Below are 26,721 nucleotides of genomic sequence, written 5' to 3'. Positions count from 1 at the left end.
CTAAGATAAAAAAAAAAATTGAACGAGTCATCAATAAGCTACCCCACCCCCGCCAAAAAAAAAATCACCAGGACCGAATGGATTCACAAGTGAATTCTACTAAACATTTAAAGAACCATGAATAGAATTACTACGTAAACTATTTGGAAAAATAGGTGAAGAAGGAGTCCTACCAAATTCCTCTTACAACACAGATATGGTACTAATACCTAAGCCAAAAAGAGCAAAAACAGAGAAAGAAAACTATAGATCAATTTCCCTAATGAATACTGAAGAAAAAATGTTAAATAAAATACTAGCGAGGAGATTACAGCACTATATCACAAAGATCATACACTATGACCAGGTGGGATTTGTACCAGGAATGCAGGGCTGGTCTAATATTAGGAAAACTATAAGTATAACTGACCAGATCAGTAACAAAAACCACAAAAATCATATGATTACACCAACAGAAGCAGACAAAACTTTTGACAAAATACAACATTCATTCTCTATTAATGACACTAGAAAGCATAGGAATAAATGGAGCTTTCCTTAAAATAAGTAGTATCTTTCTAAAACTATCAGCAAGCATTACCTGTAATGGAGATAAGCTAAAAGTCTTCCCACTAAGATCTGGGTTTCCGTGAAGCAAGGATGCCCATTATAACCACTATTATTTTATACTGTACTAGAAATGCTAGCTATAGCTATAAAAGAAGAAAAAAAAATCAAAGGAATTAGAATATGCAAAAAGGAAATAAAACTAACACTCTTTGCAGATGATACAATGGTACACTTAGAGAATCCTAGAGGATCAACTAAAAAACTAATTGAAATGATTAACAACTGCAGCAAAGTTGAAGGATATAAAATAATCCCGTATAAATCATCAGCATTTCTATTTTACAAACAAAACCCAGGAAGAGATAGAAAGAAGGATTCCACTTAAAATAACTGCAGACAATATAAAATACTCAATTACAAAACACTTTTCATGCAAATAAAGTCAGATCTAAACAAATGGATAAATATTCATTGCTTATGGGTAGGCCAAGCCAATAATAGAAAATACAATTATACCTAAATTAATCTACTGATTTAGTGCCATATCAATCAAGTTACCAAAAAAAATTTCATAGAGCTAGATAAAATAATAAAATTCATTTGGAAGAACAAAAGGTCAAGAATATCAAGGGAATTAATGAAAAAAATGTGAAGGAAGGTGGCTTAGCAGTTCTAGATCTCAGATTGTATTACGAAGCAGTAATCATCAAAACAATCTCGTACTGGCTAAGAAACAGAGTCGTAGATCAATGGAATAGATGAGGCACACAATATATCGTAAGGCACTACAGTAATCTAGTGTTTAACAAACCCAAAGTTCCAAGCATTTGGGACAAGAACTCACTATTTGGCAAAAATTGCTGGGAAAACTGGAAAGCAGTTTGGCAGAAACTAGGTATAGAATAATATCTCAAACTATGTACCAAGGTCAAAATGGAGACATAATTTAAACATAAAGGATACTATCACAAGCAAATTAGGGGAGCATAGAATATTTGACCTGTCAGATTTATGGATAAGGGAAGAATTTATGACAAAAGAGACAGAGAGCATTACAGGATGTAAAATGGATAAATTTGATTACATCAAATTTAAAAGTTCTTGCACAAACAAAACCAATGCAGCCAAAACTAGAAAAAAACAGGAAACTGAGGAAAACATTTTATAGCAAGTTTCTTTGATAAAGGCTTCATAGAGAAATGAGTCAAATTTATAAAAATATGAGTCATTCCCCAATAAATAAATGGTGAAAGGATATGGACAGTTTTCAGACGAAGAAATCAAAGCTATTATCATATGAAAAAATGCTCTAAATCACTATTGCAAAGGAAAACAACCCTGAGGCACCACTACATACCTATCAGATTGGCTAATGTGACAGAAAAGAAAAATGATAACTGTGGGAGGGGATGCGGAAAAATTAAGACACTAATGCACTACTAGAAGACTCATGAACTGATCCAACCATTCTAAAGGGCAATGTGGAACTATGCCCAAAGGGCTATAAAACTGTGTATAACCTTTGATTCAGCAGTAATACTACTAGGTCCATATCCCAAAGAGGGCAAAGATAAAGGAAAAGGACCTATTTGTACAAAAATATTTATAGCAGCTCTTTTTGCAGTGGCAAAGAATTAGAAACTGAGGGGATGCCCATCAATTGGGGAATGGCTGAACAAGTTGTGGCATATGATTATGATAGAATACTACTGTGCTATAAGAAATGATGAGGGTGATGCTTTCAGAAAAACCTGGGAAGACTCACATGAACTGATACAAAGTAAAGTGAACAGAACCAGAAGAATGTTGTACACAGTAACAGCAATACTATATGATGATCAACTGTGAATGACTTACCTATTCTGATCAACACAATGATCCAAGATAATGCCACCTCCAAAGAAAGAACTAATGGGGTCTGAGTACAGATGGAAGCATAATCTTCTACTCTACTTTTCCAGCATTTTTTTTGGCAACATGACTAATATGGAGATGTTTTGCTCAGATAAATGATATCATATTTCTTTCCTCTCTTGCCTACTCAATGGGTGAGGGAGGGAGAGAGTTCGGAACTCAAAATTTTTCTAAAATGAAAGCTAAAAATAAGTAAATACGTTTTTTAAAGTCAGATAAATGGGTTTACAAATAGAAAGGAGACCCCAAGAAGCAAAATCTTCCCCAGGGCATTCATTTATTTATTATCAAAGGACATGGACAGGAGTCACATGGGTAGATGGAGAAAAGGTAGATGGATGGCAATTTGCACATGGAAGAGATCACAGGATGTTGCATTTGGAAGGAAGCTCAGGGGCCAGCTAGTCCTATCCACACCGGAAAAAGAATCCTCCATAAAACCTACTCAACAAGTCATTATCCAGCTTTGGCTTGAAGATCTTCAAAGCTGAAATCCACACTCTTTCAAAACGTCCCATTTTCTTAAATATGCTGAATACTTAGCAAGTTATTTTTTACACTAAGCCTAAAGTGTCGTCTGCACCCCTGTGCCTAGGCTCTGCCCTCCGAAGCCATTAAAGGACCACCATGGGCAATCAGGTCAGCTGGCATTTCGATCAGTGCTCAACGGTCTGCACAGCACTTTGCATCCACTATCTCATTTGAGCTTCAAAACCACTGGGGCGGGGGGGGGGCGGCATGGGGGGTGAGCACTGTAGATGCCATCATCCCCATCTTTCAGAAGAGGAAACTCAGGCTGGGAAGGAGTAAGTAATTTGCTCAGTTACCTGGTCATGAGGCAGCCATTTACCAGGCGGGTTCTGAACTTGAGCCCGTCAGTCCTCTGCTCTCTTTACTAGACGCTGAGGCCTCCCTCTGGCAAGGCAGCTTGGCTTGGGAGTTATGGAAGTCCAGAGAGAGACACTCCAGGCTCTCCAATAGCTATAGCCCTCACTTTTGGACACCATGCTGGGTCTTTTAGGATCTCCAAAGACATTCCAAAATAAAACGGTTCTCTAAATGAACATAATATGAATTCACCACACTCCAGAGATCAAACAAAAGTAGCATTCACAAAACCCCAAAGAGTGAGACTCACTAGAACAAGACAAGAATGCTACCACCCCCACATGTCTTCCATTGTTGTTCTCCCAGGCTAGAGACTTCATGAAGCCCTGATGGGTAATTTCATGACTATAAGCATGGTTGAAACCACTACCCCATACCGTGGTCCAAAGGGAAAGGAATGCAATGTCTCCTACATGTTATGCAGCTATCCTGGAGAAAGAAGAGGATCCAATAAGGCACGGGAATGCTTTCAATGTGGATGAGACAACGAAGGTTGGAGAGAAGGCTGAACTGTTCAATACTGGACCGGAACAGAAGGAACAAAAATGGCAGAGAACTGATGGCTGAGACCAGAATGAGAAGAGTCGGACAGCACCTGGCAGCCCGCCATGAGCTGAAGTCCCCCGGCTCATGTGAGACTCCTCCTGGGGTCCTAAATAGACTGGTGTATATAACTGCTCAGCTGTCATCAGTGACGGTGAAAAATCATGCCACGCAGGAGCCGCTAGGCAAGGCTGTAGAAGGGGAAAGGGGGTTCTGATTTTCTTTTTTATTGCAAAATTCTTTTTTACATCGATTTTAAAAGATCACCTTTGTTTCTGAATGTATCCCTTCTCTCTCCCCTGTCCGGGGAGGCATCCTTTGTCACAAAGGATAAAAAACAAAGAGGGAAAAAGCAGTTCAGCCAAACTAAGCAGACCTCTCCACCAAGACTGGAACACTGCACCTGCAGCCCTACTTTTCAAAAATGGAAAGAAAATAGTCCACAAACAATAGGCCAGTGAGCTTGAGTCCAATAATTCCTGGCAAAATTGTAGAATGTATTTTTAGAACATCTTATTGAGGAGATGGAGAAAGGAGGCGATGATCCCCGTGCCAGCATGGGTTCAATAAAGTCAAGGCACATTAGATGAACCTCATGAACTTCTGTGACAAGGTGGCTGACACGTCAGGTCAGGAGAAAGGGCTAGATAGAGTCTGCCTAGATTTTAGCAATGTCCTAGGCAAGCCCCTTCATGCTGTTCTCATGGAAAAGATGGAGAAATGTGGGAGGACAAAGACACAGTTTGGGAAATACAGACTTGGTTGAACGGCTGGACCTAAAGAGTTACTCAGATTAACTGTTATGGCACCTTGGGCAAAGGTCTCTGGTGAAGGGTCCCAGAGATGTGTACTTAGCCAAATGCTATTAAGCAATTTTATCAATGACTTGGATAAATGCATGAATAGTATCTTTATCAAACACAGAAGGAAGAACTAATACACTGATGAGAGAGTCAGAATCCAAGGAAGATTTTGACAAGCTTGGACAGTGGGACAAAAAGATAAAACTGAATATAGATCAATGTAAGTCTTACACGTGGGTTCAAAATATCAACTTCAGAAATACTAGATGGGAGAGTCATGGTTAAAGAGCTGCTCACCTGAAAACGATGTAAGGGTTTTAATGGACCCCAAGCTTAATACAATTGCAGCCTAAAAGCTAGTGTAACCTTGGGCTGCAGGAAGAAAGGTATCATTTCCTTAAATAAGAAGGTGACAGTCCCTCTGTACTCAGCCCTAGTCATATCATATCTGCTTCAGTTTGGGGGACCACAGTTTAAGAAGCATTGAAGGGGTCATGAGTGGAAAAAGTTTAAGAAGCACTGGTTTAGAAAACCCATCAACAAACCAGAGGAGGGCAACCAGGAAGGTGAAGGACGTTAAGGTCATGACATATGGGGATGCACAGAAGAAAAAGCTCAGGGAAACATGGCAGCTCTCTCTAAATATCTGAATGGTCATCTTTCGGAAGAACGGTGAGTGTTTTTTGTTTGGCCCCAAAATGCAGAAGTAGGAGCAATGGATGGAAGATTCAAAGACTGAGGAAAAATGAGCAACAAGGAAAGCTAGTCCAAAGGGAAATGCGGCAGCCAGGAAAGCAGGGAGGGAGGTCGCCTTCACTGGGGCTTTCTTTGATCAAAGAACAGCTGGCCATTTGCCGGGTATGCTGTCCTGGGAACGCCCTTATGAATGTGGACACAACTAGATGCCCGGCCCACCTCTGAAGCTTGGCAGTTGTATGATGGTGTCAGTCAAGGCCAAGAGACCAGAGACCCAGCAGGTAAGTGGAGATGAAGAGGACACATAACGGCCCCCTAGCCCACTGGCCCACTGGAAGCAGTGCCCATGTGAGTGGACCAGAGGAACTTGGCCACCGTTCTGGAAGAACAAAGGGAAAAAAGCCTGCTGGGACCTATTAGGGCTCCGGCCCCTCTGCCCAAGAAAAAAGAAGCTTCATTAAAGCAACAGAGTTACCTCATCATTATTCAAGGCCTGGATTTTCAGCCCATCTCGATTATTCAAAATATTTTTAAACCAAACAGGTGGGTCAAATGATTGCTCTGGTTTGTCTTAATTCAGGGGAGAATGGGTTTCATCACCTACATGAGGATTAGATTCAGAAAGCGTCATGGAAACGTGATCCCCCAACAGGTGGTTCCCATCCGAGCAAAGAGGACTAAGTCCTATGTAGAGGCAGAGAGTGGCAACTGCCCAAGTTCCCTCCATCATCCGTCCATCTCTTTCTAAACTGGCTCCATTTGTCCACAGTGCATGCCTCGACTGCAATCTGTGCCCAGGTTGGAGGGATGCTCCAGACGTTGGCCATCTGGTACAAGATGCTTCTTTGGGAAAACTCTGATGTGGAATGCTTTTAAAGTCTCCTAAGACCATTCTAATTCCATATCAAACCTGGCACCATCTCCAAAAAGTAAAGAATTTCTTTCTAGCCCAAACAGAAAGTGCAAAACAGTCATTATACTCTGAGAAAAGGGCACCCAAATCTGAGTTAGCATCTCAAAAGTCTGCCATAATATAAAAAAAGATAATGACTAGAAAGCTGGAAAGTGTAATGGCAACCCCACTGACATAGCCAGGATGGCTGCTAGTGCAGGTTCTTTTATCTGCTTTATTAAGAAAAGACAGCTGTTTCAGGGGTCAACAATCTTTCTTTTTTAATGACATAAAATACAAACACAGGAAATACAGAAAAGAGAAATAAAGACCAACAGACAGGGCTCCACTGCCTGAATCAAAGCTTTACATCCACCACTGGATCGAGAGAGTCCTTACCTGTAAGGAGTCGGGGAACTCTGAACATACGGCCACTCAGAGTCTCGACCAGGGAATTACAACATCTTTCTCATAAGTGAACCCCCAAAGCAAAAGCTCACCTCTTAGGATATAAACTCTTTAGGCTCAGCGCCTGATTAGAAACTAATAAAAGGTGCATAAGCCTTCCTACAAGCAAGCAAGCTTCCCTTAATGGGCTCCACGTGAGGCCTATTGATGGGCAGGGAAAATCTTATTCCCCATTAACCTTACAGAAATTCAAGCTACATGGACCACAGACCCCCAAAGAACCTCAGAGGATAGATACTCCAACACCTTCACTTCTCCAGATAAGAAAATTGAATCTAAGAGAAGTACCTTGCCTGGGGTCAGAAACACAGCAAGGGGCAGAGCTGGGACTGGAACTCTGATCCTGAGGCTCTGAATTCAACACTGTCTCTCCTGCGCTGTGATGCCAGGTCCTAGGCATGGCAACTTAGGGCTCTGAAGTCAGATGTGTTCTTGTGAAATGGGCAAAAAAAAGTTTAGGTAAAATACTGACTTCAGCTGTTTCTGTTGTGGACAACTCTCTGACCCCACTTGGGGTTTTCTTGGCAAAGATACTGGAGTGGGGGGCAGCTAGGTGGTGCAGTGAGTAGAGCACCGGCCCTGGAGTCAGGAGGACCTGAGTTCAAATCTGGCCTCAGACACTTGACACACTTACCAGCTGTGTGACCTTAGGCAAGTCACTTAACCCCAATTGCTTTGCCTTCCCCCCTCCAAAAAAAAAAAAAGATACTGGAGTGGCTTCCTTCTCCAGTTCATTTTACAGATGGGGAAACTGAGGCAAACAGGATTAAGTGACTTGCTCAGGGCCATACAACTGGTAAGTGTCTGCAGCCAGATCTGAACTGAGGAAGATGAGGCTTCCTGGCTCCAGGGCCAGTGCTCTGTGCACTATGGCACCACCTAGCTGCCCCTGGGTAGAATATATCGAACCTCTATTTTTTTTTTTTTTGCAGGAGATGATTTCCATTTGACCTCAGCCTTCCGGATCCTATATTTAAACACCACTTCAATTCTCTCCAGGCCATGAAGCTGAACTGGCTTTCACTTGCCTACATGAACAGACCAAGCAAATGCCCATCTCTTGGTAGGAAATGGCCTCCCTCACTTAGACACTCCTGGACCAGCCAAGCTAACAAATGAAAGATGAAGAAAGGGGCCAGGGTTAAAGCCACAGTCCCCTGAGCATGGGGGGCTTCCTCTACCGAGGCAAGTCGAGAACTTGGGGAGATGAACAAAGAGCCAGGATATGCCAAAGGCAGGATTGGAACTGAGGACTTCCTAGCTCAGAGGCTGTTTTTCTGCCTGTTTCGGCTTGCCTCCATCAGCCCGCCCTCCCTTCACTTTGCCCCTCATGACTGTGCTAACACCCTGTGCACTTCAAATCCAGGTACACAAAATCACTCAGGCCAGGCCTTTCCCATAAGCCTGGAGCCAAAGATGGCACTGTGCCCAGAGTTCTGCCCTTCTTGCTTCCCTGGGTGGCTTCAGCCCCAGAGCCCAGGGAAGGAGACCCCGCACTTACAGCTGCCGAGACAATCTGGGCCGAGATCCCCTTCAATAGTGAATGCCGCATGACTGAGCCATGGAGTGAAAAAGAGTCAAGAAGCTTCTTCTTCCTAAAAAGAACAAAAAATTAGGAGATTAAAACCTGAAAGGCCAAGTCTGGCAGCTTTGAAAGGAGCCAATTAAGACATTTAAGACCAAAATGAAGCAGAAATTTTGACTGACTGCAGCGTGTCATTTACTAGTTCAAACCCAGAATTCCTCATCCCATTAGGCTGTTTCCCAGCTCACCTTGACAGCCCACCTTGGCCCCAGGAGAGACCAAGAAGCAAAATAAGTGCTTCCCATTCTTTGATGGTGCCTGACAAAGATGAAGACCAGCCTCTCCCTATGACACAATCGCCCACTGGAATGCTGACTGTGAAACATCCCCCTTTCTCCTAGCCCCCTGCTGCCCCACCTCTTCCCACCACAACTGGCTCTCCTCATTCTTCACGTTTTAGGGAAGGTGCCCAACTGGGCTGCAGCCCCTGTGGTCAGCTTCTGAAAGGACAGGTGGGCCAAAGAAGCTGCCTCTCCATTTAAGTATCAGAGAATCACCTTCCCAGACTCAGTCTTATTTCTTTTTCTGCTTTGCTCAGCTGCCCCCTCCCTCCCTCTCTCATCAGCACTAAAAAAGGATTTATTAAGGATCGAGGGGCATGTAGGGTAGAGAGGCCCAAGAGAGCCAGCCCTGGTCCCTGTCCTACAGAAGCAGCACCTAAGAGCTACAGAACCATCATGGCCAAGACATTTAAAAAGTTACAGACATCTGCATCAACCTGGAGAATGCACATGAATTCAATAAATTATGTGCATCAGGCTTTCTCCACTTCCCTATTCTTTTCATGTTCTTCCCAGGAATTTTGGAAGAAAAAAAAGACAGTCAAAATGAAGTTATTTAGGGTCAAAGGTCCCCTTTCCATCCCTTTAATCATCTTCGGGCTTCTCCTCTGAACCCTCTCTGAGGGAATACAGGAATGCCGGGGCTGGGGCTGGCTTTAAATCAGGAAGGAAGAAGTGGAGCAAACAAGGTCCAACCTCTCCTCCCCATAACAGGGTGCTGGGCTGGCCTTGCTTTCCCTGGCTGCCTGAGTGGCTTCTGCTGGGGGAGAGAGGGGGCTCCTTGGTTACTGCCCTCACATGTGCCCCCAATCCTCAACCATCTACAAGACCTTTAAAGCCCAACTGGTCTATTACTTCCCATCAAGTCCGCCTTCTGCCTCCTATGCAGAAATACGAGCACATGACTTGGCAATGACACTATATACAACTTTAAAATAAGATAATATTCCCAGCATCTGCTGGACTGGCCTAGATGCCTACTTACCTTTTCAGATTGGTTCGATCGCCACTGTCTGAGCTTGCCACTGACGACGTGTCATAGGAGTGCGTGTCAAAAGTGTCAATATTTAGCAGAGTGGGATCCTCAAGAACAAAGGACTCATCTTCATCATCAGTCTAAAAAATGGGAAAGAAAACAGTCCCATATATTTAGTGCTTGGGCCAATTATAAGAAAAGTCAAGGCAGAAATCCAGCCACATGTACATCCCAAATAAAGTTCAATCTGTGCTTTTTTTCGTCTCTACCACATTCGTCCTTCTGCCATTATGAGAGAGGTACAGGATTATCAGAGTGAAATGTGAAGAGGCTGTATGGAGTGGTGAATAATGGGTTGGCCTTGGACTCCAGAGGACTCTTGTAAGGCCTGCCTCTGATACAAGCACTGATTTGGCAATCCCAGACAATCCCCTTAACCCTTTTGGTGTGGCAGGCAACTCTCCGAGGCTCTTACAGAAGCCGATAACCTACACTGGGCAGAGGAGGCTCTACACTGAGAGGTCCCTAGACCAGTGAAACCCTATGTCTGCCGCTCCCTCGGCCAGAAGCTCTAATGCTGTTGTCTTCCCTTCAGACTGAGCTCCTTGTGGGCAGGACTGACCGCTGCCTTTGTGGCCCAAGCGCTTGGCACAGAGTAGGGACTTCATAAATGCTGCCTGGCTGACTGACTGCTTTCCTCTATTTAGAGTAGAAAACAAATGGTCCAGCAAGCAGAGCTAGTTGTTCCTTTATGGTTAGTTGTGATTTCAAAACAAAGCTAGTTCCTCACAGTTTTAACATCTGAAGGAACCGTATCAACGTATCCTTCATTTGTGTCTTTTATCAGGAGAGGAAGGCAAGTACAGCAACTGCTGCTAATCAGAGTGGGTGGCACATAGGGGGTGCTGGTTGACCTGACATTGTATACCAAGATATTGTCAAAGTGGGTGTATGATTTAAACATAAAGGATAATACCATAAGCAAATTAGAGGAGTGTGTGAGAAATTACCTGTTAGTTTAATGGATAGGGGAAGAATTTATGACCAAACGAGCTAGATAAGATCACAGGAAGTACAATGGATAATTTTGATTACATTAAATTAAAAAGGTTTTGCACAAACAAAACCAATCGGCCACAATTAGAAGGAAAAGTAGGAAATTGGGGAAATTTTTTTTTTACTCCAAGTTTTTCTGGTAAAGTTCTCATTTCTAAAATATTTACGGAACAGAGCAAATTTACAAAAATAAGAGCCATTGGGGGGGTGGGTGGAGGCAGAGCCAAGATGGCAGCTGGAAAGCAGGGACTTGCTTAAGTCCCCCCCACCAAGGTCCCTCCAAAGATCTATAAAAAATGGTTCTGAACAAATTCTAGAGCGGCAGAACCCATGAAATAGCAAAAGGAAGCAGGGTTCCAGCCCAGGACAATCTGGATGGGTGCTGGGAAGGGTCTATCGCACGGAGCTGGGAGCGGAGCAGAGCCTAGCTTGGGCTGCACCAGGACCAACCAGACTAGGAGCCAGGCAGAACAGGTGTAGCACCCTGAATCAGTGAGCTGTGGCAGTTACCAGACTTCTCAACCCACAAACACCAAAGACAACAGAGAAGGTTAGTGGGAAAAGCTGTTGGGACAGAGTGAAAGGAGTTCATGGTCGGCCACTGCCCCAGGGGTGGCAGAGATGGTGCAGCTCTGAGGCTGCTTCCAGAGCTACAGCTGCAATTGCTTCTGGCCCAGGCCCACCTGGTGGGAGGAATTAAGCAGCAGATTAGAGTGGAAGTGCAAAGCCTGCTTTGCCCTGCCTGGATCTGGGCAGCAATCCTGTCTGGTGGTTCTTGGGGGAGAAGGAGCACTGGTGTGGCAGAGCTTGCTGTGTTGAAGTAGCTCTGAAAATAGCAGCACATCCCCTGAAGCTTGGGACAAAGTACTCTCTACTCTACAAGCAGTCGTACCCTGACTAAAAGCTCAAGGGTCAAGTAGTTGGCTGGGAACATGAACAGGCAGTGAAAACGGTCTCAGATTCAGACTCAGACTTTGGAATCTTTTTTTGGTGACAAAGAAGACCAAAACATATAGCCAGAAGAAGTCAACAAAATCAAAGAGCCTACATCAAAAGCCTCCAAGAAAAATATGAATTGGTCTCAGGCCATGGAAGAGCTCAAAAAGGATTTGGAAAAGCAAATAAGAGAAGTAGAGGAAAAATTGGGAAGAGAAATGAGAGTGATGCAAGAAAATCATGAAAAACAAGTCAATGACTTGCTAAAGGAAACCCCAAAAAATACTGCAGAAAATAACACCTTAAAAAATAGACTAACTCAAATGGCAAAAGAGCTCCAAAAAGCCAATGAGAAGAATGCCTTAAAAGGCAGAATTAACCAAATGGAAAAGGAGATCCAAAAGACCACTGAAGAAAATACTACCTTAAAAATTAGATTGGAGCAAGTGGAAGCTAGTGACTTTATGAGAAATCAAGATATTATAAAACAGAACCAAAGGAATGAAAAAATGGAAGACAATGTCAAATATCTCATTGGAAAAACCACTGACCTGGAAAATAGATCCAGGGGAGATAATTTAAAAATTACTGGACTACCTGAAAGTCATGATCAAAAAAAGAGCCCAGATATCACCTTTCAAGACATTATCAAGGAGAACTGCCCCGATATTCTAGAGCCAGAGGGTAAAACAGAAATTGAAAGAATCCACCGATCACCTCCTAAAAAAGATCCCAAAAAGAAATCTCCTAGGAATATTGTCGCCAAATTTCAGAGCTCCCAGATCAAGGAGAAAATCCTACAAGCAGCCAGAAAGAAACAATTTGAGTATTGTGGAAACACAATCAGGATAACACAGGATCTAGCAGCTTCTACCTTAAGGGATCGAAGGGCTTGGAATATGATATTCCGGAGGTCAGTGGAGCTAGGATTAAAACCTAGAATCACCTACCCAGCAAAACTGAGTATAATGCTCCAAGGCAAAATATGGACTTTCAATAAAATAGAGGACTTTCAAGCTTTCTCAATGAAAAGACCAGAGGTGAATAGAAAATCTGACTTTCAAACACAAGAATCAAGAGAAGCATGAAAAGGTAAACAAGAAAGAGAAATCATAAGGGACTTACTGAAGTTGCACTGTTTTATTTACATTTCTACATGGAAAGCTGATGTGTGTAATTCATGAAACCTCAGTATTAGGGTAGCTGAAAGGAATAAAAATATACACATACATACACACACACACACACACACACACACACACACACACACATATATATATATATATATATATATATATTATATATATATATATATATATATATATATATATATATAGAGAGAGAGAGAGAGAGAGAGAGAGACAGACAGACAGAGGGCACAGGGTGAGCTGAATATGAAGGGACGTTATCTAAAAAAAAAATCGAATTAAGGGATGAGAGAGGAATATATTGAGAGAGGGAGAAAGGGAGAAATAGAATGGGGTAAATTACCTTGCATAAAAGTGGCAAGAAAAAGCAGTTCTGTTAGAAGGGAAGAGAGGGCAGGTGAGGGGGAATGAGTGAATCTTGCTCTCATTGGATATGACCTGAGGAGGGAATAACATACACACTCAATTGGGTATCTTACCCCACAGGAAAGGAGGAGGAAGGGGATAAAAAAGGGGGGATGATAGAAGGGAGGGCAGAAAGGGGGAGGAGGTAATTAAAAGCAAACACTTTTGAAAAGGGACAGGGTCAAAGGAGAAAAATGAATAAAAGGGGACTGGATAGGAGGGAGCAAAATATAGTTAGTCTTTCACAACACAAGTATTGTGGAAGGGTTTTACATGTGTGACCTATGGTGAATTGCTTGCCTTCTTAGGGAGGGTGGGTGGGGAGGGAAGAGGAGAGAGAATTTGGAACTCAAAGTTTTAAAAGCAGATGTTCAAAAAAAAAAGTTGTTTTTGCATGTAACTGGGAAATAAGATATACAGGCAATGGGGAATAGAAATCTATTCTGCCCTACAAGAAAGTAAGGGAAAAGGGGATGGGGGGGAGTGGGGTGACAGAAGGGAGGGCTGACTGGGGAACGGGGCAATCAGAATATATGCCATCTTGGAGTGGGGGGGAGGGTAGAAATGGGGAGAAAATTTGTAATTCAAAATCTTGTGGAAATCAATGCTGAAAACTAAAAATATTAAATAAATTTTTAAAAAAATAACAGCCATTTCCCAGTAGATAAATGGCGAAAGGATATGAAGAGGCAAGTTTTCAGAAGAAGAAATCAATGTTATCTAGAGTCATATGAAAAAATGTTCTAAGTCATTATCGATCAGAAAAATGCAAATTAAACAACCCTGAAGTACCACCTCATACCTATTGGATTGGCTATTATGACAAAAAAGGCAAATGACAACTGTGGGAGGGGATGGGGGAAAATGGGGAAACTAATGCACTGTTGGTGGACTTGTGAAATGCTCCAACCATTCTGGAGAGCAATTTGGAACTATGCCCGAAAGGCTATGTAACTGTGCATCCCTTCGATACAGCAATACCACTAGGTCTGTACCCTAAGGAGATCAAAAAAGTGGGAAAAGGATGCATAGGTACAAAAATACTCAGAGCAGCTCTTTTTGTGGTGGTAAAGAATTGGAAACTGAGGGGATGCCCATCCATTGGGGAATGGGTGAACAAGCTGTGGTATATGATTAAGATGGAATATGATGGAATATTGTGCTATAATAAATGATGAGGGAGATGGTTTCAGAAAAACCTGGCAAGACTTACATGAACTGATGCAAAGGAAAGTGAGCAGAACCAGGAGAACATTATACACAGTAACAGTAATATTGTCCAATGATCAATTGTGAATCTTATAAAAATTTAATGTTGAAAACTATCTTTACATGTAATTGGAAAAAATAAAACACTACCAGGAGGGGAAAAAACTGTTTATTATGAACTAGAAAATTATCAACAAATACAAACATTTTGATATACAAGACCAGAAAATACTACATATAGCTTGTTCCTTTTAATATACATTAATTTTAACTTGGAAGTACCCAACACTGCCCTCCTTGTCTGTGCCCCTCTCATCCCTCCTTTTCTTCTCGATATTTTAAAAAATACTTCACTGACACCTTTCTTTCTACTTACTCCTCTTTTCTGTATCCCTATCTCTATGGCTACTCTTGCCCTGCCCCATGAAGACAGACCCTGGTCATCCTTCTGCATCCCTCGAGTTTGCCATATGGCCAGCCCATTTCTGTCATACAGTCCTCCTGTGGCATCCCTCTCTCCCACTCCTCTTCAGCGTTCCTCACTGGCCATAGGTTGTAGCCTGTTCACACGCACCACACACCTTTCTGTCACCCTCTATGTGATTCTTATCTTTAGTTCTTCAGAGGCTGTGGCTTATATGTCCCAGGATATGGGACACATATCCTGCCACACATCAAAACCAACAAACTGCTTGTAGTGAGAACATGGGTCTTGGTGGTGATGGGGTCAGTCAGAGAGCTGTGCCATTTTCTGAAGATGATCCAGGCCACTCTTCTCTTCTTCTACTCCAGACCCAGCTCACTGTCCCATTTGGACAAGGTCTATAGGGTGTCCATTGAGCTGCATGTTGAAATCTGGTCAATAGATATCCTTCATCCATCTAATCTTTCCTGTGGGGGAGGTCTGGGCATCTCTGTGGAGGATTCCAGATCTCTTTCAGGATGTGTTTTGGGGCCTGATGTAAACAGCACCACGTCATCCACAAACTAGAGCAGTGGATTCGCCATCCACAGAGCAGATCTCTACACTGGGTCTCCTCCATCACAGTGATACAAGCATGCATTGACCTGTTTTATGCCTTGTCGGAGGGTCAGTAAACATTCCTATTGTTCTATCTCTCAAGGGATACTCAATGATCTTGGTAGATAGGCAGTAGGTGCCTTGTTGAGCCCATAAGACTACTTTTGGTTTTCTTCATGTCATGTCAATCAAAGCAGTAGAGAGAATCTTGGCTTTGGAACGAGAGGACCTGGGTCCAAATTCAGCTTAGCCACTTCCTGGCTGGGTTGCAGTTTTCATGCCCTTGCCAGCTCCCTCCCCCGTTAAGTGCCCTCTTCTCCAGCTCAGCATCATTAGTTCCTTCACCCGCTCCTCTTACGGCACAGTCTCCGGGTCCCTCTCCATCCTGGTGGCTATCCTCTGGACACCCTTCAGAATGTAGGGCCCAAAGCTAGTACTAACATGATACTGACTGGAGCAGAGCAGCGAAAGACCTTCACCTCCTTTGTTGTGGACCCTATACGGCCTCTACAGGGAAGCTGAAGGTTGGGCCGGATCTTCTTGCTCATCATACAAGCAGTCACCTGGAATTTCCTCATCTTTCCCGCAGACACTGCCGGGCAGCCGCATCTACCCCACTTTGTACTAAGGCAACTGTCTTGACCAGAAATAGAAGCCTTTACGTCGATCTGCAATGACTTCTTAGTTTTGGCCCATCCATCCTTTCGGCCTGTGTGAACTTTTCTGAATCCCGTCATCCTGGGTGTCAGCTCTGAGATTTCAGATTTGCAAACCCAAAAGCAGGACAATTCAGACTTCATCAGAAACTCTGAAAAAGACAGGGTCAATGCTCCCAGCCTGCAGCCCTTGATTAGAGAATCCCCCTCCTCCAGGCAGCACAGAGACCTCCCTCCAGTGCAGGAACTCTTAACATTGGTTATGTCCTGGGCCCCTTGGCAGTCTCACAGACAAGCCAATGGACTCCTCAGAATCATGTTTTAAATCCATAAAGCAAATTACATACAAAGGAAGGAAATTACACTGAAACACAATTATCAAAATATTTTTTAAAAACGAGTTCGTGGACCACAAGTGTCTAGACTCCGTGGTCGACTACTCTTAGGATGCACCTCTATCAATGGAATAAACTGACCCTTGCTACCACCTGAGCCTTCACCTACACACTTGCTGATCTAGACGGGGAAAGAGATCGATTACACTTTCAGCAGCTTTTTCGTAGCGGTTGTAACTAAGACAAATCATGGGAGTCTTTGCTAGTTTTCCTTGGGAGATTATGGAAGCACTCGGGGGATCAAAACATGAAACATTCAAGTGAAATCACGGTAAAGCCCCAATCAAAGTGATCTGCACATCCCACAGCCTCATGACAGAAATAAAGAACCTTCATTACCCACCTCATTGAGTATGCTTTCTAGGGTGGGAGGGGTGTCCACCTGAGGAATATCAAACTCCTTGTCATCGATCTAAAAAATAAAAACAAAGGGATGGTCAAGTCATGACAAGGTTCTTCTATAACCGAACTGGGCTAGGGGTGGTGGCAGGCCAAGGGATCTGACCTGACTGATCCCAGATGGAGACTGAGCTGCCTCATCTCCTTCCTCCACGCTAAATCAATGTTAGTAACCACTGAGTCGAGAGGAAGGCAGACAGCCTCCTCTGCCATTCTGGTAACATGCTGGCAGATGAGCAGCGTTCAGGCTCTCCACCTTCCTCCCCACCTCCCAACATCCCACAGTAGGAAATCTCTATACATAGTCATTATCAAAATCCCCAAAGAGTCAATCTGAGTCCTAGGATGGTCCAGTGATCTCATCAGTAGGGGGAAGTCCAGAATGGAACCTTCCCCAGATGCAGACTGGTGACTGGCCTGTAACTCAGTCTTAGAGAGCTTCCGGGGACACTGAGAGCTCAGGGGCTTTGCCCAGTGTCCCACAGCCAGGATGGGTCAGAGGCAGGACTCGAACCCAGGTCCTCCTGGGTCCAAGGAGAGCCCCTGATCTCTACATTTTACTGCTTCTCACATACAGTGGGTGCAGCAGGAAAGTGCTCCACACCGAGTTTCATGGTTCCTTGGCAAGCTGGAGTGCTGAGATGAGACTTTGCCAGAATGTATCCTCTGGTCATAGAAATGTAATCACTCGCCATCATCAGCAGAGCTCCAAGAGTGAGACATTCCACACAGGGACTCCCCTACATCAACAATCATTACTCGACAACAGCCTGAGCTCTTACCAGCTCATTCCTGAACTCCAGGTCCTTGTCCAGATCTATGCAGGAGAGTCTGGGGAGTGAAGCCTCCAGGGCCTGGGCCAGGCCTTCCCCAAGCCCTCCTCGGGGTGAAGGGACCACCCCTTCACTCTCAGGATCGACTTCACTCGCCATCTTAGCGTCTGATCACTGCATTCAGACAGGGCCAGACAGGGAGGCTGCTTTCTCTCTTCAGAGCTTTTTCAAAGAAAGGAAAGAAAACACCCAAATTATATTCACTGCAGTTTTTAGATTCCAAACGAGTTGGGTAAGCAAAGCCTCTATTAGAACAGCATGGAGCCTTGGGTCCGAATCTCACCTCAGACTTATTCATAGAAACCCTAGACAAATCATTTAACATCTGAGTTCACATGTCTGTTAACATCAGTTTAACAGCTTCCTCATCTGGGAAATGCAGACCTGGACCACAGGGTTCTGCGGCTTCATGTACAATGTATGCTCCCACTCTGGGCCTTGGTTTCCTCATCCTGAATAGGAGGGGGCAGACTAGCCAGCCCTGAAGGCCTCTTCCAGATCTAAAACTGTGAGCCTAGGATCCTATCGACTTTCACTCTTTTGAACCTAGGTAAATTGTTATCAATACCCTCCCTCTAAGCAAGATATCTCTGAGTGTCTCGGGGGCCTCACCACCTTCATTCCCCCTCGGTTGCCAGCAGCTCCCTTAGTCCCACCCTCCCCCAGGGACCACAGAAGTCACTGACAACCTTCCGGGTTGGCCTAGCCTTACAAATCCCACACCCAGCAGAGATGCGGCACTTCCCATCCCCCTGCCTCCAAACCACTCTTCTCTCTACACCACACACGGTTTAACCAAGCTCGAAATGGCCAGTGAATTGGTGAATATGAGATCACAGAGGGGAAGGAAGGATGGGTCAGGCCAGGAGAAGCCACCACCAGTGTAGTGGAGGCAACACTGAAGCTGCTATCTTCCCCTCTCCCACCTCTAATGTCTTACTTGCAGATAGACCTTTACCTAAATTAACCTAGACTGATCAGGATTACGTGTGGCTGTGTACATGGTCAGGGCAGACAGGCAAGCTTCCAGAATAAAGATTTATGCCCTGGTCCTAAGATGGCAATGACTGGGGTCACAGGGTCAAAGATTTAGAGAGGAGGAGGACCTTGGGGGAGGGGAGAGCAGCCAGTCCTTTTACAAATGAGGAAGCTGGGACCCAGGTTTTCCTCCTCTACTGAAGACTTTAGGAGGAAATGGGCTGAAGTGAGAAGGGTGCTGTGCCTGTAAGAAAAAGCCTTCTGGTGCATGGGAGACCATGGACAGGCCCCATCCCATCCTCTCTGAGCCTCTTTGCAAGAGGAGGAGGCTGGTTCTGAGGGAACATGGAGAATCTTCTCTAGAAGATTCTGAGACATACATATGTGCATGTGTACAGACACACACATGCACACATGCATGTACACACATGAATGTACATACATGCATACGTACACACACACACACACACACACACACACACACACACCACCTCAGGCAGATGTGTAGGTGGTCTAGATTTGGAAGCCCTCAGCCCCTTTCTCAGCATTCTGCCCCCAACAATACAGAAGTGGCAGGACCCCACAGGACCGAGGCCCCCTTTGGTAGTTTTCTTTGTTTAATGGGCTGTCATGGCCACAGAATTCATCCCAATGGGACCAGCCTGCCGGTAACTGGTAATGAGCCTCTGGGTGTACTTAGCTCAGCTGGTCCTCAGAAACAGACTTGGGCAGCTGCTACAACTGTCCTCAAAGTCTTTCCAGCATGGAGAAACCTGCTGTACCTTACCTATCTGTATACACAGAATAAAAACATACAAAGGATGAGAGAGAAAGAGAAAGAGAGAAGAGGAGAGGAGAGGAGAGGAGAGGAGAGGAGAGGAGAGGAGAGAAGAGAGAGGGAGTGGGAGAGAGAGAACTAGGCCTGGAGAGATTAGAAGAGGCAATTACTGTCTCCTGACTCACCTTTATCAAGATTATCCTTCAGTAGGCTAAGGGCACAACTAATTATAGGGTTGCATTAAAAAAGTAAATTACAAATTATTTATAATTAGAAATACTCTCTATTTATCGTACACATAGGTAGAATACATATATTTGTACCCACACACACCTGTATATCCCTCCCAGTCTAGGATGGTTTGAGTGGAGTTCTGTGCCCTTATATCTGGAGGTCCACAGGTTCTGACAGGTTCTACCACGCTGGGTAGGGTCCAAGGATGACCTCAACAACTGTCCAACCTTGCTTTCCTAGGACCAGCCAAGCTAAGCACACTAAGAGGGTCATCGCTTGGGCATGAATTCTGTGGCCACAGCAGTCCATGAAACACAAAAAACTACAAATGGAGGCCCTCAGTCCTTTGTGGCCCTTCCATTTCTGCACTGTTGGGGACAGAGCCATGGACAAAGGGATGCTAAGAATCCACATAGTTTCTAGACCATCTTTAAACTTGGCTGTTGATACTGCATTCGAAGTGTCCCAAAAGTGTTGGTGCAGCTTTAAGCTCTCGGACTTCAGTATACCCTGCACACAAAATCTGCCAGAGAAGGCTGGACCTTCAGAACTTGTCCTAATATTTAAAGAGGATCAAAGGATCACAGATATAGAGGTGGAAGGGACTTTTGAGATCATCTAATCCAACCCCTTCTTTTTACAAAGAGGCCTAAAGGGGTCCACCCAAGGTCCCTCAGGGAGTCACTCAGAATCCTTCCCCCAGCAGCTCATTTGCTGGTCTTGGTGTCTTCACAAACAGATGGAAGACAGAGGCTCTGCCTGTCTTGACTACAGTGCCATGTCTGCTCCAATTCTAAATCTGAGATCCTGGGATCCCAATCACTCCAGCCTGGAGCAGGGCCTAAAGCTTTGGAACACACTGTGCCAGCTGATGGCACAGCTACATGTATCCAAGTTAAATGATTGGCCCCTCTGCTCCCCACCACTATGACATCTGGCTAACCAGCCATCAGATCTGCATGCCAACCACCCATGGCACTCAGTGTCAGTGTCCCCCCAGGTTTAAATTCCCAAACTGGAGGTGGCTCTGAGATTCCCTGGAGATGAAGTACCATTGATCTCTGAGCACTGGACCTCCTTGGGAGCCTTCAAAGACTTTCGGTGTGTGTGTCTGTGTAGGGGAGGGGGCAGGCCTGGGGAGTTCAGGTTATACAACCTCTGTCGATCTATCACACACAGTTAAATTAAGGGTTTCTTTATGGTGATGACAATGAATGGCATACTGTCACTCTGTGTACTCCAGGACACCTCAGAGCTAGGAACATTCGAGGGAGGCATTCATAGATCACCTTGTCCATTCTACATTCCACAATTTCACTGAGGCAAGGCCCCGGATTGAGATCAAAGCTAAACTAAGCCAAACAGCCTGGTCTCCTCCTTCCTGGCCCAGTGTTTCTGTCTCTATTCCAGGGTTGTCACCTGAGTCTTCTTATCCCTCCCATCTGGCCAGCCATTGTCCTTCTGCCACCTGGGTTGCTCATTTTCCTACCTCCCAAACTGATCCTTCTTTTAAAAAAATAAAGGAGAAGCCATTTTCTGCAATGCAGTTTTTCCTGACACTTTTTTTGTTTAAACAAACGCATGGCCAACCCATCTCCACACAGGCAGCGTCTGAAGATCCCAATCCTTTCCACCAAGAAGCTTGGACCCCTCCCTCCAAGCTCTTTATCTAAGCACTTCATTCCAGCCTACAGGTCAATGATGAAATATCCCCATGTGAACACTGGAGAAGCATTCCTTACTTGATGAGGCTGATAACCCCTTCAGAACACCAGTCTCCTCCCTACTCTTTCTCAGGCTTAAGAACCACATATAATTTAATTTTTAAATGCAACTCCGTAATTAGTTATGCCCCTAGACTACCGAAAAGCACGTTGTATAGAAGAGTACCAAGACCATGCTAAAGACGGGCTGAGAGACAATACTGCCTTCCCCCAATCTCTCTGGCCCAATATTTGGTAATAAAAAGGAAATGAGATTGATCTATGAGGTAGAAATGGGTCTTTACAAAGCCATTGCTGGAGGTGGGGGTGGGGGGGAGGGCTGTCTGCCAGCCTCAAGTCTCTCCCTACGCCAATTCACCTTCTATTCAGTCACCAAAGTAATTTTAAAGCACAAGTCTAATCACATGACCCCCTACTTGATAAACCTAAACTAGGCAACACACCATCGGAGTCCCCTCTGCAGAGAAGGGAGAGAAGGCTCCTCACTGTACAGGGCTACTCCACTCCCTTCCCTTTGAGTCTATTCCACTCTTAGTAGGAACTAGATGGTGAAGTAGATAGAGCTCTCCTAAGTTCAAATCCAGATTCAGACACTAGCCATGTGATCTCGGGCAAAACACCTCTGTTTGCCTCAGTTTCCTCATCTGTAAACGCTGACTCCCTGGTTATCGTGAGAATAAAATGAGATACCATTTATAAAGGACTTTGTAACCCTAAAGTTACAATAAATAAACACTAGTTTTGTTATCATTATTTCGCATATGGCGGACCCTTCCCGAGCCAGATCGGGGGGCACTGGGGAGTCATTTTGTAGCTGGCTCCTCTCATGGAATTTGTCTCCCCAGTATTCCTGGGCTTCTCTGCTGTTCATCCCCTCCATCTACCAATCATTGTACATCTCCCTATGGCCTCCAGGAACAAATACAAACTGTTCTGTTTGGCATTCAAGGTCCTTCACAACCGGCCCCTCCTACCTTTCCAGGCTTCTTATACCCTGACACCAACTCTTCCATCCAGTGACCCCAGCCTCCTGGCTGCTCCTCAAACAAGACCCTCTATCTTTCGGCTCTGAGTTTCTCTGTCCCTCATGTCTGGAACACCCTCCCTCTACTCCCTGGCTTCTTTAAAGCCCACCTCCTACAGGAAGCCTTCTCAGCCCCTCCCAATTCCAGTGCCTTCTCTTTGTTTAGTATTAGCTCTTTGTCCAGTGTAGAGCTTGCTTGTACAAATGGATTTGTCGCCCCATTAGATGGTGAGCTCCCTGAAGGCAGGGGCTGTCTTTTGCCTCTTTTTGTATCCTCCGTGCCTGGCACATAGTAGGTGCTCAATATGTTTATCCTGAGCACCCGAAAAACTGCCTTCACAATAATCAGTCTAGATGCAAAATTTACTTTGGCATCTTGATCTTTCCTAAGGTCGGTCTTTTTCAACCAACCAACGAGCAAACACTAAGCACCAATGGTGCCAATGGCATCGAGCTAGGCTTTGAGAGAGGCGGAAGAGCTAAAGCCAGGCTCTGACCTCAAAGAGCTCTTTCTAAAAGACAGGCAGCAGCGTGCCGGCTCAATGCCAGGCGTCAAGAACCTTGCCAGTTTTCAATGAGCTAAAACAAAAATCAAGAGATTCGAGGACACCACCCAGAGGAGCTCTGACTCTGGGGTGCTGGGTGGTCCCACTCACTTAGGACACCACCCAGAGGAGCTCTGACTCTGGGGTGCTGGGTGGTCCTGCTCACTTAGGACACTGCCCAGAAGAGCTCTGACTCTGGGGTGCTGGGTGGTCTTGCTCACTTAGGACACTGCCCAGAGGAGCTCTGACTCTGGGGTGCTGGGTGGTCCTGCTTGCTGAGCTCTTTCAGTCAACTAGCACTCAGTAACCACCTACTGTGTGCCAGGCCTTGTGCTAAGCACTCAGAATACAGAGAAAGGCTAAGATAGCCCCTGCCCTTGAGGAGCGCACAGAATCTTGGGAGATAGGTACAAACAAGCTCTAAAACGGACAAAACAGAAAGAATGGACAGAGGGAAGGCATCGAGACCAAGGAGGCGGGGAAAGGCTTCTTGCAAATGAAGATATCATAGCTGAGACTTGAAGGAAGCTGGACAGCATCAGGTGGAGGGGGGGCAGCAGAGCTGGGGGGCAGAGGGGTGGCAGAACTAAGGGATGGAGGGGTGGCAGACCTGGGGGGTGGAGGGTCTTGTTCATTGGTGTTCCTGCATCGAGAAGGAGGTAGAAGGGCAGGGAGTGTGCAGGGTATGAAGGGCGTTCTACACCAAAAAAAGGCTTGGAAGCTGTAGGGAGCCCCTGGTGATACGGACTGTGTTTTAGGAAGCTCACTTTGACAGCCAAGAGGAGGATGGATTGCAGTGGGGAGGGATGTGGGGCAGGCAGACCCTGCCCCCCCAGCAGCTGCTGCAGCAGTGCAGGTGGGAGATGATGTGGGGCTGCACCAGGGGGTGGCTGTGCAGGAGGAGAGGGGGAGGCATATTTGGGAGATGTTAGAAAGGTAGAGACGACCCTCCTTGGCAAGTTCCTGGATATGGTGATGGGGTAGAGGGTGATGGTGAGAGAGTATGAGGAGCTGAGGATAACACTTAGGCTGAGAACCTGGGGGCCTGGGAAGAGGGTAGTACCCTTGAAAGGAACAGAGAATTTGGGAAGAGGGGAAGTGGAAAGATGATGACTCTGTTTCAGACATGGTAAATTTAAGACGGGACATCCAGTTCAAGGTGTCTGAAAGGCCACTGGAGGTGTGAGACTAGAGGTCAAGGGAGAGGCCAGGGCTGGAGACACGAGAGTCATTGGCACAGAAATGATGATGGGAAGCATGGGAGGCACTGAGATCATTCAGAAAGTGAGCCCAGGATAGAGTCCTGGAGCCTCCCCAGTCAGCGGAATGACACGGCTGAAGATCCAGCAGAAAGCAGGAGCAGTCAGGGAGGAGGGGAACCAGGAGCCAGCCTAGAGACAAGGGTGTAGAGAAAAAGAGGGCAACTGACAGCATCCAAAGCTACAGAGAAGATGAGGAGGAGGAGGAGGACTGAGAAAAGGCCATTAAAAGACCCCGGGAACTCAGGAGAGGGGGTTTTTGGCTGAATGAGGCTGGAAGCCAGACTGCAGAGTTCATACAGGAGTGAGAAAAAAGAAGTGGATTCTGCCTTCCCCAGGAGTCTTAGCCCCAAAAGGAGACAAATGGGATGATTGAACATCGGTGATCCTGCTGATGGCACACAGCTTCATCACCTCCTCCAGGGGCATCTGGTCATCTCCACGCTAAGAATGGAGCCGGTGGAGACTGCGGTTTGGCCCAGAGGGAAGCAGAAGAGCAGGACAAAAATGCGAACCGGCCGAGGAAGCAGCAAAGGGGTCCTGAGGGCCAAGCCAAGGAAGGGACAGAGTCCTAGGCAGACCAAGAGAACGGGGAAGAACGAAGGCAATGAAAAAACACATCCTTCCTCTTCTCAAAAGCCTTCAGGGGCTCCCTGCTGCCAACTACATGAAGCACTAACTCCTTATGCTGGCATTCAGGGCCTGGCACAAGCAAGGGACAGTCAGAATTTGGACCTAGGTCCTGACTCCAACATCATCACTGGTTCCACTGCTTCAGCTACACCAGCACTTGGCTTGGGGGTCTACACCTGAATCCATCCACACTCATTGCCTTCACCAACCATCCAGAATACTAAGTGATCAGATGCCCCCCTGAGCTTCCCCAGGGCTCCCCGCCTCATCATGTTCTTGTTCTAAGGCTGGGTCTCCCGACCTCACCCAGGCTGGAAAGGCCATGGCCTCTCATGGGCCTGACCCCACTACTGATCAGCGGGCATGGAATCATTAGCCTGCTCTATTTGTGTGCCCCTCCACAGGCAGCCTTGTTGGGTGGTCCTCAGCTCCACCATCCGTGCCAGATTTAGCACAGACACCAGAGGAGCTCAAGAGATACAGGAGCCGCAGCCTCCCTGATGACAGGCCCTCACGGCCCGCCCTGGCCATACTCATACAAACATATCCCCATTCGGACGTGAACGTAACTCAGGGCACATACTGGCCCAACACCTCTGATCACAGGCCACGCCAGAGACAGACAAGCACACGTAACACACAGGCACACACACATGTGCGACAACACTAACTCGCAAGCATGTCTGCCAAAGGCCAGCTGCCTTACCTAGGCCTCTCCAGGCCATCAACGCCCACAGAAGCCCCACTCTCTGGCCCCTGGGAGCTCTCTCCTGATGGCCTGGCTCAGCAGCCTGCAATGGTGGGAAAAACTGCAGAAATGAAGTCTTCGCTCCCTCTCGTTTCTCCTCGTTGAACCCGTTTCCTCACCTCTAAAATGGGACCAAGTCTCAGTGGCACTGCTTGCCAGACATGCCAGGATAAAGAGAACTGCATAAAAGCATTCTGTGAACCCCAGAGAATGGCAGCTGCCCGTTACTTCCTCCTCCGTGAGGAACGCAGGAGGCCTTCCTGGTTCCTCTGACCGCATGCCGCCTCATAGAGTAATTCCTGGCCTTTCTCTCCCCAGGAGTGGGCTGTCTTACTCCATCTTTGTGCTCCTGACACCTCTGACCCCAGGGCAGGCCACTCCCCTTCCTCCATGGGACTCAGTTTCCCCAGCCAGAGTTGGACTGATACCCCTAAGGTCCCTTCCAGCTCCAGATCTGGAGGAGAGAGCATTCTACTAGCTCAGGACACGGGGAAGCACGCATCACTGATGCCGTCTAACCGAAGAAAAGACACTGTCAGGATAGAGCGGCGCCAAAGACCCGAGTGCAAACCCTACTTGTGTGACCAGGGGCAAGTGAGATAGTTGGTGAGCATTCATCGGGCGGCCCTAAGGGTCAGGGCTAGAAAGCAAGGCAACCCTTCCTGCCCTCCGAGAGGCCACGGCCTGAGACCACGAGGATGCACAGAAATCCACTCTGGGAGGTGAGAGCGGCTAGCAGATCTCCAGCAAAGGCACAAGCTGACCCGGGGTCTCCAGGGATAGAGTCAGCTCCTCATGCGGCCCAGGAGCCTTCACGTGGAACGGAGGACACAACGCAGCGGCCTGCAGCCGGCCACGGTGGAAGGAGTTTCCACAATGGAAGCTCCCTGCACTAACAATCAAAAGAGCCCTGTGCCCGCCGCCCCTCCCCCCCAACACACACAGGAGCACCTTTTCTTTCTTCTCCTAAGCTCTTCATCCCATCTCTCAGGCCCCGGAGGGAGGGAGGGATTTGCAGCCATAGGGGCGAGGCCTGGACTGACCCTCAACCTGCTCCAAGGAGAGTGAAGAGCACCTGAGCACCAGGAGGCTCTCTACCCGTCTGTCATCCTTGCCCACACACGGAGGCTCACTACCTGCCTGTT

At 46.1% G+C, this 26,721-nt stretch overlaps 1 protein-coding gene across 3 annotated transcripts in view; it reads right to left on the bottom strand.

The window, feature by feature from the left end:
* Window positions 1-26,721, bottom strand: part of VPS8 (VPS8 subunit of CORVET complex) — a 179,838-nt gene that overhangs the window by 152,548 nt on the left and 569 nt on the right. For 2 of the 3 annotated variants that reach the window (XM_036767391.1, XM_036767389.1), the window contains exons 2-5: window positions 17,603-17,815; window positions 16,765-16,833; window positions 9,605-9,735; window positions 8,255-8,348 (exon numbers count right to left, since the gene is read on the bottom strand). In XM_036767391.1, coding sequence (XP_036623286.1) covers window positions 8,255-8,348; window positions 9,605-9,735; window positions 16,765-16,833; window positions 17,603-17,752 — 444 coding nt within the window. In that variant the 5' untranslated portion in view covers window positions 17,753-17,815. Of the gene's footprint in view, window positions 1-8,254; window positions 8,349-9,604; window positions 9,736-16,764; window positions 16,834-17,602; window positions 17,816-26,721 lie in introns of those variants that run through there. The other variant, XM_036767390.1, reaches the window with a different exon arrangement.

The sequence above is a fragment of the Trichosurus vulpecula genome, chromosome 7, assembly GCF_011100635.1.
Source record: "Trichosurus vulpecula isolate mTriVul1 chromosome 7, mTriVul1.pri, whole genome shotgun sequence".
Lineage (NCBI taxonomy): Eukaryota > Metazoa > Chordata > Mammalia > Diprotodontia > Phalangeridae > Trichosurus > Trichosurus vulpecula.
The sequence above is the reverse complement of the archived record's forward strand: the minus strand, read 5'-3'. Positions and strand labels throughout refer to the sequence as shown.